The sequence below is a fragment of the Sinocyclocheilus rhinocerous genome, unplaced genomic scaffold, assembly GCF_001515625.1.
Source record: "Sinocyclocheilus rhinocerous isolate Xijiao unplaced genomic scaffold, SAMN03320098_v1.1 scaffold468, whole genome shotgun sequence".
Lineage (NCBI taxonomy): Eukaryota > Metazoa > Chordata > Actinopteri > Cypriniformes > Cyprinidae > Sinocyclocheilus > Sinocyclocheilus rhinocerous.
Window position 1 is genome coordinate 1,934,238 of NW_015635305.1, and position 11,645 is coordinate 1,945,882.

General features: G+C 37.2%; 1 protein-coding gene across 1 annotated transcript; it reads left to right on the forward strand.

Moving 5' to 3' along the window:
* Positions 1-5,458: 5,458 nt before the first annotated feature.
* Positions 5,459-10,801, forward strand: LOC107746830 (GTPase Era, mitochondrial-like). The gene is made up of 11 exons (XM_016561150.1): positions 5,459-5,746; positions 5,939-6,106; positions 6,272-6,399; positions 6,680-6,757; positions 6,856-6,902; positions 7,136-7,197; positions 7,481-7,593; positions 7,825-8,124; positions 8,240-8,389; positions 9,057-9,137; positions 9,808-10,801. The coding sequence occupies exons 1-11, from the start codon at positions 5,638-5,640 to the stop codon at positions 9,928-9,930; spliced, it is 1,359 nt and encodes a 452-aa protein (XP_016416636.1). The 5' UTR covers positions 5,459-5,637; the 3' UTR covers positions 9,931-10,801.
* The last annotated feature ends 844 nt before the right edge of the window (positions 10,802-11,645 follow it).

The following is an 11,645-nucleotide window of genomic DNA, read 5'->3' on the forward strand; positions in this document are numbered from 1 at the left end:
TTTAGGTAGGCGTGGTTGACTCTTAACTTTTATAAAGAATATCTCTTTGGATTTGAGACTTTAGTCTTTGCAACTTTACAGATCTTCTTTATGCACGAACAGCTTGTAACACTCCAAAGAGAAAGGAAAAACTGAAATCGCATCATATGACCCCTTTAAATAGTGCAAAATATTTATATTGGACATAAAAAAATATTGGCTCATCTATAGGCCTATTAGATCTTTTAAATGTTCTTCTATATTTTTCATAGACCAATAGCTCTGAAAAGTTACAATTCTCATTCGTTGATATTTTTAAGAATGATTGAAGGAAATATGGAAAGGAAAGGAAAACATATTTGGTTGTTCATACATAAAAAATAAAAGCAGCCAAGCTAATCAAACACACAACTTATGTACATATACATAACACATTCTAAATAAAATTATAAACAGAGCATCTAATATCACAGATATTAGTACTTAATGTGGTTTTTAGCACTTCCTCTCCACCGACTAAATTTCCCTCCTTCCATACTTCTCTAGTCTACTTTTTTGAACACTCTATTGTGAGGTCCTTCAAGCAGCGACACCATCACATTTTAGGGCTGCTGCAGTTATGAAATGGAATTTTATAGAATGAATAACAACGAGTATGTATTTAAACTGCTGGTGTGCCACCCATCTCTACATGACACACATCCTCTCTGCAACCGTCGTCATCATGATTATCATTACCCAGGCAATGTGTGATTCATAGCAGGCAGAACTATGTGGTGATCAAGACTAATTATTCTCATCTTTGCCATTGAGAAATAAGAAAACGCTGGTTCAGACCAGGCCATTCAACATGCTCGGAAATCATATCAGGGTCACAAGGCTTTCTCAAAAGAAAAAGCCATTATGTGCATTGGAATAATGAAATGGAAGTCTTGAGCTTGAAGCTTTTAATGTGCGGTTTCAAATTTTTTTCCTGGAATTATTAAGGTTATGATGGCTGATCCTGGACCAGTACAAAACCTCATTTTGCACCCACAGAGCCTCAGGCAGCTGAGGGGAAGTGCTCAGCAGTGTGCTTCATCACACAATAATACAACGTTAATGACGCAGAATGGTGTCTTTCTTTGGCCCTGAAAGACGTCAAGGAAGGATGTTTAAGGAACGGTGGTCCTAATTACGTTTTTTATTCCCAAATCTGACGTGATTGATGGTTTCAAAGGAGATGCATTATTGATTCACTTCACAGACAAGTTGTATTGATTGCGAAATCCTGAAAGAGTATGACTTTTCCTCCTCTTACTTTCTTTCTCCCGCTACAATCAGGGCTGGAAAGTATGACCTCTGGGTGCTTTTTAAAATGATCGTCCTAAAAGCGTTTTGATGAGGATGTGACAGAGGATGCCTCAGCTGTGTGGCTTTTTGTGTTGTGCTGCATCTCTGCCTGAGTAGCAACTAACCAGCACGGCTCAGCCAGCTCCTGTCACACGCCTGTCGTATACTCAACATCTCCGCAGCTTTGTTATTCCTCCTTGCCTGCAGAAAGGTCGCAGTGCTGTGCTGTAACTGCGGGACATTTCTATGTGTGTGTGTGTGTGTGTGTGTGTGTGTGTGTATCTGTCTTCACTGCAAAAGACGAGGAGAGACCAACTGAAATATTTGACATGACAGCAGTTATTCAGCATCCACAGCTCCTAAACAATAATGGCATATGCAGCACAAACAACCCTGGGACGAGGCTGTCATTTTATGCTGATATGGGATTCCTTATTATGATTTCTAACCCTGAGCTTTGTAAATTAGAACCTAAACATGAACATAGATTTGCACAAGAATTGTCAGAAATAGTTTTAATAGTTATTAGTTATAGTTAAAAGTTAATAGTTATTTTTGGAGAAACCATTTAAAATGGTCCACGATGTTTAAAAACAAACAAGAAATTTAAAATCATCCAAGATGGAAACCTGCATACTTTTTTTTTTACTTTCGGCATTTTAATTATGAGACTCAGATGAATTATTTAAATGTGACATTATGTTTTACATAACATAGGCCCTGCAGAAGTTTTTTTTTCTAGATGAAAAACACTGGATGAACATTTAGATGGTCATAAGACCACAGTGAAAATGAAGACTAAAGAGGTTTCTTTGAATTTAGGGCTAAATTACCAGGATTCAGTTTCCAGGAAGTGGACGTCACATAAAATTCCACAGACACTTGCCAGAAAAGGTCTTCTCACAAAGCTCATGCAAACAAGGAGAATTATGAGAGAAAAAGATGAACAAACAAACAAACACTAGCCTTTAATGACTGGCAAAGAGGAAGTTACTACTCAAAAAGATGTGAAAGCACATCAACATGTCTATAGAGTTTATTCATGGTGACCTAGTTCTAATGTGGAAAAAGATTTTGTGGTTGCATGAGACCACAATTGCAGATGATGGGTGTGTTGTGAATGTAACGCTGGCCACATCTCAAAAATAAAAACCTACAGTGAAATATGAGGGGGTAGAATCATGATGTCTGCATTTCGTGAGCAAAGACTGGACATCTTGTTAAAAATAGATGGAAGAATACATGGTGAAAAACACAGTGAAATACTGCAATATGCATCTGTGTGCTAAAACAGTTTGTGAGAAAGTTCATCTAACGTTCATGGTTGTAGCTGAAGAACAAAAGGTAGTTAAATCCCAGATATCCTATTTATCTCATACAGCAATAATAATAGTACACAATTAGAAACAAAGATCTTTAGAAGTTCTGCAAAATGTGTCTCCACGACATTCATTTTTAATTACTGAATATCTAATTAGTGCCTTCAAATACAGAATAGGCTACATTTCAACATCAGATTAGCAATCATCTTTATAAATTCTGATCATATGTAGCTATAAATGGCCCATATTCTCAAATGAGGGAGTTAGGGGAAGAATGTGCCATTTCTCCTGGTTTGCAGGGTAAAATAAAGGTAGACCAAACCCATGTGAGGGGGTCTTGTTTAAGTGAATGCATGCAATGAGCATGTTTTGTTGGCACATGTGATTGTATCTGATATATTTGTGTAACTATTCATGGCTTTTTCTTACGCAATCAAATCTCTGCTTCAGTCAAAATCCTCATTTTCTTTGCTTCCTGAATATGTTATGTTTTGTAAGTTTTCAATAAACTGATATATCCTCCTGAGACCCGAGGAAAAAAAGTGTCATCAAAATTTTTGTTTTGTGTGATTTCCTACTTCTTTTGGGTTAAAAAAACATTCTACAATTTAGAGTTTTTAAATATTATTTGTATTTTTAATTTTACAGCATGTCCACTGTAGTGGACCATAGGACCATTTTAGTTCGAAAAGACAGCCAAACTCAGAAAACAAAAATGAACAGAATCTGGCTGTAGAGTGATATTAATCCAACATTAATATAACATAAAAACAAAACAAAAGCAAATTTTTCATTCTGTATTGCTTGCTTAGCAGTGAAAGTCCTGGAACAGTTTAGTTTGAAAAGACAGCCGAACTCAGAAAACAAAAAATGAACAGAATGCGGCTGTAGAGTGATATTAATCCAAGAATAAATTCAACATAAAAACAAATTAAAACTAATTGTCATTCTGGATTGTTTCACTTGCTTAGTGGTGATACTCCTGAAAGCATTTTCTCTTTTTGGTAATGCAGAGAAACATCTTGCATTTGGTACACTTCATGTACGTCTTGCTTTTGCAGCCCTTATTTCTGCACCTTTCTGCATGGTTGATATCTACCATCTCTGGCATGTGGGTGGCTCCTAGTCTGCGCACAGATGGTTCGGGTTGCGGGATCCTCATTTTAGTTGGTGGCTCATACTCTTCTTCACTTTTTTCGCTGCTGTCATCAAGTTCTGGACAATCCAACAACTCTTCAGCGACGTGCAATTTGAAGTCCAGGTACTGTTTGGTGTTCTTTGCTGGTTTGTTGAGTGCTTTGCTGTCAGACTTGTATTGGATCCACGAGTTTGTGATGGCAACATCAAAGAAGTGAGTAATGACACGTAATGTCCATTTCTTGGACCTATTTGACATGCGATAAAAGCTCAGCATGCGGTCACACAAGTCCATGCCACCCATGTTGTCATTATACTCCTTGATCACTGCTGGTCTTCTCACCGGGACATGGACTTTTTCTTTTTTGGACCATCTGTTGCAGACATCTTCAGGATCTTTCCCATGAACTGTGGAAGCCATTAGCACTGATTTGTTGTCATACCATTTTGTGATTGCCAGCTCAGGACTCTTTCTGACCAGAGACACTGATGCTCCTCTCCCCTCTTTTTGTATCACCTTGTCGCTTGGCAGTTTGCTCTGCTTTGGGACTCGGTTCTTCGTTATGGTTCCTGTTGCTGGAAGGCCTTTTGCCAGCAATGCATCCATGAGATTGATTGTTGTGAAGTATCGGTCGAAGAATAGATGACTTCCAGTGGGCACAGACTCAACCATGCGTAGGACTGCTGCTAGTCCGACTCCCAGTCTTTGGTCAGTGAATGTATTCTTCCCTTGGTACACTTCAAAATCCAGCATCAGACCATTTGGAGAAGCAAGGACAAAGACCTTTAGGCCAGTAGGGTTTGGCTTGCCTGGAACATATTGCCTGACTGGACAGCGGCCTGTGAAAGGGATGATTTGCTCATCAATGCAGACCTTCTGTGTCTTTGGGAGGTTGAGGCAGCCTTGCCTCACACGGTCAAGTAATGGCCTGACTTTCCAAAGAATGTCTGCCTTCTTTGTTTCCTCTGTTATAGCCAGGTCATCCACAATCTTGAGTGAGTTTCTCAGCTTAAAAAACCTATCCCTTTTCATTTTGCTGCTTATAACTGGCACTTTTGTTTTTTTGCCTAGAAAGCCCAGGATGTCCTCTGTACAGTACAGCAGGAATTGACAGAGTAGCTCAAAAAATTAAAAGAACATTCATGAAAACAAAAGGTCCACTACAGAGGACACAAGTCAATGGGCGGGGTCTCAGGAGGATATGCTGACAGATTGTAAACCACCTGATATCCTTTCTTGTCCCCAGTCACTGGAAGCGTTTTTCTGCTCTGTGCTGCTCCTGGTGGACTAGCTTTTGATGGGAGATGGAAAAACACATCTGTTCCCTCTGATTTTACCTGAGCGGATGAAAACAACATCAGTGCCTCTGATTAGGGATCATATTCTCAGCTCTCTGGTCCTCAAAGGCTCCTTTTACCACAAACCTAACAACAGTAATTTTGATTCAGTTGGCCTGTCTGTTTCATGCTAGACCAGTGAACTCCAGAATCTCACTCCTGTCAAAGTAAATATCCAAAGGGCATCATATACACGCTACAGTATTTCCTCTTGTACTAGCTGAAATGATAACAAAGGTTCTTGGTTTTTATTATCAGACGCCGAGGCTGTCTATATATTTAAGTAATAATTAATGAAGACTATACTAGCAGTTTATTTATGGCGCCTTCGTAGCGGCGCCTGAGCAGCAGATGGCAGTAGTGTGTAATATATAGTTTCATCACTCCATTTCACTCGACTTGAGCAACATGTCTGCGCCCTGGACACATGTGTAAACAAACATGGAGATGAGAATAACCTTGCACAAGGGTTAACCCAAGTGAAACATTTTGAAATTATCCACTTACGTATAGAAAACTTGTTTCAGCAATGACCTTGCGGCTTTGCGAGACGTTTCTACGCAGATCTTTGCGATTTTCAACGATCCGCGAACTGACGACAGCCCCAGAGCACGCGCCACTGTATCTGCGTCTATCAGGTGATTTATAGATTATAGATTATACACAGTCTGTTTATCCTTCTTGTATGTCGTGACGTTATGCTAGATGACAAACTGGTTGTATTTGTCTTATTCGCCACCAGAAATAAAACCAAACTCGTAGAAAAACAACAACGTCATGGTATCTCTTATTTTACCTGTCGTTTGTCCTCTAACGTTACTTCTTCACAGGTTGCTCAGTTTTTGGTCCACAGACAGTAAGAAAATGTCTCTTTCATTGCACTCCGGCCAGTTTGGTGTCTTCGAGTGCTTTTTTGGACACACTGCAGAAGGGGAGAGCGGTGGTGTCCGATGAGGGTCTCTGTCATCATCAGCCTGTCTCTGTTCCATCAGACAGCGGTAAGAATATAATCACCAGCCCCTCTCGAGCCTTCAAGACTGCTGTTTTACAGACAACATGTCGAAAACAGTTATTTGTTGTTATCTCCATGGATATTTATGATATTATAGCCTATTCGTTAAACCAATTTTGTCTGTGTGTTTATGTATGTGTTCTGCTCTCAGGTCATCAATTTTCCTTATTGCTAAAGAATCCTGATCAACCTGAAAATGCCAAATCTCTTAAAGTGGCGATAGTGGGTGCGCCTAATGCAGGGAAATCAACATTGATCAATCAACTGCTGGGTCGAAAGGTGATATTATACTAATGTTTGGAATAAAAATTAAGGTGAAATGTGTTTTTTCTCACCCAGAAATGTTATTTCTGCTATTTACTCAGCCTGTAAATAACAGGCTGTGTATAAAGTAACAGTGCTGTTCCAACATGTTTGAATGTACACATGTAAAAATGAGATTTGCATAGTGATGCATAATTAGGAGTAAGTAATGACAGAATTTACATTTTTTGTGTGAACGATCCCTATAAGAACTTGTGTCTGTAACCTTAAATGTTAATTCACAATTTTTATATAGTTGTTTGCTGTTTCTGAGAAAGTGCACACAACAAGATCACGTGCTGTTGGTGTCCTGACAGAGGATGACACACAAATCGTAAGTACCTCTTCTACCCCATGTATAATAGTCTAGTCTGTTTAGGCAGTGTTCCATGTTTGGATGGCATTATCTCACCTATTTATTTTTTCTATCAGATACTGTTGGATACCCCTGGTCTCACCACACCAATAAAGGCTAAAAGGTGACTATGTAATACAGCAGTTTCTTACAACATTAGGTGGCAACTGTAAGTTAACCATTTGTTGGTTGATTTCCCAGAAAAGTGTAGATACTGTGCTCTGCAATCTTGCTCTGATTGTTTGAACATCTCAACCAACTAGAAACAACAACATTTGTTTAACTAATGCCATGATTGTGGTAAAAATTCTCATACTCATACAAACTAAACTTGATTTTGTTATATTTGTTTAACAGACATCACCTGGAGGAATCGCTGCTGGTGGATCCTTTTGAGTCAATAAAGGAAGCTGATCTAGGTAAATAAAAAATCTTTGTTTTAGCTGTTCTTCTCTTATTTATTTCTTAATCTGTTCAAAAACAAAGACACAGCCAGCATCCAATAGAATCGCCATTGGCTTAGTGTGTGTGTATAATTAGAACTAACCATGAAAATGTACAAGAGGTATATATCAACTTAGTTAGGAGAGCTCTTGGACAAACGAGAGCCTTGGAGTCAAAGAGGCTGAGAACCACTGTATTATGACTCTGTATTTAGTGCTGAATCTTCAATTTTTTTCCATTTCTGCTATATATTTGCAGTGGTGGTGCTAGTCGATATGTCTGATAAATGGACCCGCAATAAGCTGGACTATGAAGTGCTGAAGTGTCTGGCCCTGAATCCAGATGTCCCTGCCATCCTTGTCCTCAATAAGGTATTAGCGTTGTCATTTTGTATTGATCTGTCCTAGTCTGACCATAGGATTAGTTTGTGGAGGATATTACCATCTCTTTTTCTCTGCATATCCCATCTCTCATCTTGCAAAGAGGGGGGGGGGCTGTTTTGCTGCAACTGTTAACATCGAAATGAATATCACTATTAAACTCAGTGAATGAATAATAGCTGGTACACTTAGAAGATCAAAAAATCAACTCTTAACACACAGGTAGATCTACTGAAGAACAAAACACTTTTGCTAGACATCACGGCACAGCTGACAGAAGGGGTGGTTAATGGAAAGAAGATCAGGATCCGTGGCGCAGAGAAACCACTTGAGAAATTAGCAGCCAAACGCCACAGCAGACATGCTGAAGAACCACAGTCTGAGAGCACGAAGGACGGGCTGTCTCAGGAGGGTCAGGACAAAGACAGGTTGAAGGCCCTGAAGAGCCGCAGGGGGTGGCTTCTTTTTAAGGATGTATTCATGTTAAGTTCTATTGACAGAGAAGATGTGGAAACATTAAAGGTTAGAGACTGCATTGGAGATTTTAAGAAAGAGACATTTGCATTAAAGCAAACTTGATGTTGGAATCTCCAGCATTGTGCTACTCATCCTAAATTTGTCTGTGTTTGAACAATAGAAATACCTGTTTGATGGTGCAAAGCCTGGCCAGTGGCAGTACCACAGTGAAGTACTGACTGATCAGGGTCCTGAGGAGATGTGCATCAACACTATCAGAGAGAAACTTCTACAGCATCTCCCGAAGGAAGTGCCGTACAGTATGACACAGGTGGGTCATTATTTGTGCACACTAAAAAGGTGTTGAAATAGGCTACCATTTGGGGTCAATAGAATTTTTTTTTTTAAAGAAATTAAATTATTCAGCAAGGATGCATTCAAATGATCAAAAGGGACAGTAAAGACCTTCACATTGTTACAAATGTAGCATTTGAACCATTTATTCATCTTAGAATCCTGAATATATGGTTTGCAGTACACAGAAATATTAAGCAGCACAACTGTTTTTTGTTTTTTAAATATTAATGATAATAAGAAATGTTTCTTGACCACCAAATCAGCATATTTCTGAAGGAATTGTTCTGAAGAACAATTTCTGAACGATTGTGTCACTTTGAAGACTGGAGTAATGACTGCTGAAAATTCAGCTTTGCCATCAGAGGAATATATAAATATAAAACAATTATTTTAAATTTTAATAATATGTGTTTACTGTAATAATATTCAAATTATATTTGACTGTTTACTGTATTTTTGGTCAAATAAATATAGCCATATTCTGTTAGCTCTAAATTGGGAGTTTCTTCACAAAACCTAATCATACATACATCATCTTTTTGAATGATTCTATTACTCAAAGTATGTATTGTGACCTTTTTATATTATTTATGTTTTCTGTAATGTTATTTGTTTTCGTTATTATTTTGGTCTTTTTGCAGCAAATTGAAATCTGGAAGGAATCTGAAGATGGGGTACTCGACATATCCATCAAGCTATATGTAAAGAAAGACACTCATATGGTGAGTTGGTTCGCATATTTCTGAAGGAATTGTTCTGAAGAACAATTTCTGAATGATTGTGTCACATTGAAGACTGGAGTAATGACTGCTGAAAATTCAGATTTGCCATCAGAGGAATATATAAATATAAAACAATTATTTTAAATTTTAATAATATGTGTTTACTGTAATAATATTCAAATTATATTTGACTGTTTACTGTATTTTTGGTCAAATAAATATAGCCATATTCTGTTAGCTCTAAATTGGGAGTTTCTTCACAAAACCTAATCATACATACATCATCTTTTTGAATGATTCTATTACTCAAAGTATGTATTGTGACCTTTTTATATTATTTATGTTTTCTGTAATGTTATTTGTTTTCGTTATTATTTTGGTCTTTTTGCAGCAAATTGAAATCTGGAAGGAATCTGAAGATGGGGTACTCGACATATCCATCAAGCTATATGTAAAGAAAGACACTCATATGGTGAGTTGGTTCGTTTGCCAAATTTATTTAGAGAGGCTAGTCTTCTGTGCTGCTGTTTTAACCATCAGGCGACTTTAGTTTTATTGTAGACATTTTGTGGAATTGTTTTTAAGACAAAAGAGTGCTTTCTCACTACCTGAAGAAACAGTAACATTATTATGCTTCACTATAAATTGAAACCTTTGTTCTTTCTTGCAGAAAATGGTTATTGGTCCTGGAGGTCATTTGATAACCAGAATAACCCAGGAAGCTGAAAGTGACCTAATGAAGATTTTCTTGCGTGAAGTGCGTTTAAAAATCTCTGCAAAGTTGAAGAAGTGAGGTAGACTGTTTGAATGATGAAGGTCAGAGCCTGACACATGCAGAGGCAAGTAAGAGTGAAGAAATGGACATGAAGTCAAAATTGGCTGTATTTTGGGTTAAACTGTCAGGTTGATCTCAACAGACCTCCCTCATTCCTGTAAAATGAAATGTAAGTATTTCAGGCACATTACATGGGTTTTTTGTATAATTTCAATGAGACTATGATCGGTTGTATCACATATGCCTGTGCTGCTTACATATCTTGCTGCTTTTGATTTATAAAAATGTCTATATAATAATAAATGCCAAAAATCACATAGTTCTGCATTCAAACATAGGTATACTTGTTTGCTCTGAGGGTAAGGTTCACTTTCACTCTTTTACTGGAAGGAAGGGTTTACCTTGTTTTTTATTACTCGTTGTCTTCAGTGTGGTCAGGCTGTTATCTGTGGTGCAGTCTTGCTGTTTAACTGAATGTCTTGCGTAATAACATTACACTGACCTGAAATCACTCAACTGTAAGCCCGGCTCCAGCTCTAACATGTAAGGAGAGCCATAAGACTCAGTGGGCTGCACAGTTGGGGTGGTGGCTGGTTGCCAGGGTGGAGCCGGGCCTCCTCAACTGGGGCTGTACACGATACTAACTGCAGCTTTTTGAATTATTAACTCTTTGTAGCTATGTCTGTAATATTGCAGTTAATAAATATTATCAATAATTAATTTTCATCAGTTGAGTAAATTATTGCATCAGTTTTAGTTTAGACTCTTTATGGTGAAAAAGTTATGGTCACTATCTACAGACTGCACATAAGGAGCTGAAAGAATCAACTCACTTATTCGCTGCAGACATTTAATTGTGTAAATCTCAATTGTTTGTTTTATTATAATACCCAACCATTAAAAAGTTTGGGGTCAATAAAATTGTAATGTTTTTGAAAGAAGTCATTTATGCTCACCAAGGATGCATTAATCTGATACAAAAAATACAGTAAACGGTAAAATATTAATTGCAAAAAGTCTTCTATTTTATTATTTATTTATTATTTCAAAAATGTAATTTAGGCCTATTTCTGTGACGACAAAGCTGAATTTTCAGCAGCCATTACTCCAGTCTTAAATGTCACATGATCCTACAGAAATAATTCTAATATGCTGATTTGGTCTTAAGAAACATTTCTTATTACTAAATGTTGAAATCTGTTGTGCTGCCTAATATTTTTGAGGAAACAGTGATACATTTTTATCAGGATTCTTGATTAATGGAAAGTACAAAATAACAGGATTTATTAGAAATAGAAATCATTTGTAAAACTTTAAAAGTACTGCTGCTACTTTAATTTTGTTAAAAAAATAAATTTACACTGGCCCCAACCTCTGAACAGTTATGTGTAGCTCTCTCTCTCTCTCTCTCTCTCTCTCTCTCTCTCTCTCTCTCTCTCTTAAATTCAATTTAAGAGTGCTTTATTGGCATGACAAAAAATTATACATTTGTATTGCCAAAGTAATTGCAGCTGGACTGCTTACAAATAGTACACATATGTATTAACAGAAAGAAAAAGAATAATAGTAATAATAATAATATATAAAAAGTATTAAGCATGTAGTGCAAAATGAGTTACTAATGTATGTAAGTATATAAACTAGAAATAAAAATAAAATAAGGGATTAGACATATTTACAGAAGCAAAATATACATCTAAGTAATATAATACAGTAATTTGGCATAATATAAT

Coding starts and splice junctions, on each gene's coding strand:
- LOC107746830 (XM_016561150.1), top strand. CDS start 5,638: ATGACCTTGCGGCTTTGCGAGACGTTTCTACGCAGATCTTTGCGATTT. Junction 6,758..6,855: donor CAGAGGATGACACACAAATC/GTAAGTACCTCT, acceptor TTTTTCTATCAG/ATACTGTTGGATACCCCTGG. Junction 8,125..8,239: donor AAGATGTGGAAACATTAAAG/GTTAGAGACTGC, acceptor TTTGAACAATAG/AAATACCTGTTTGATGGTGC.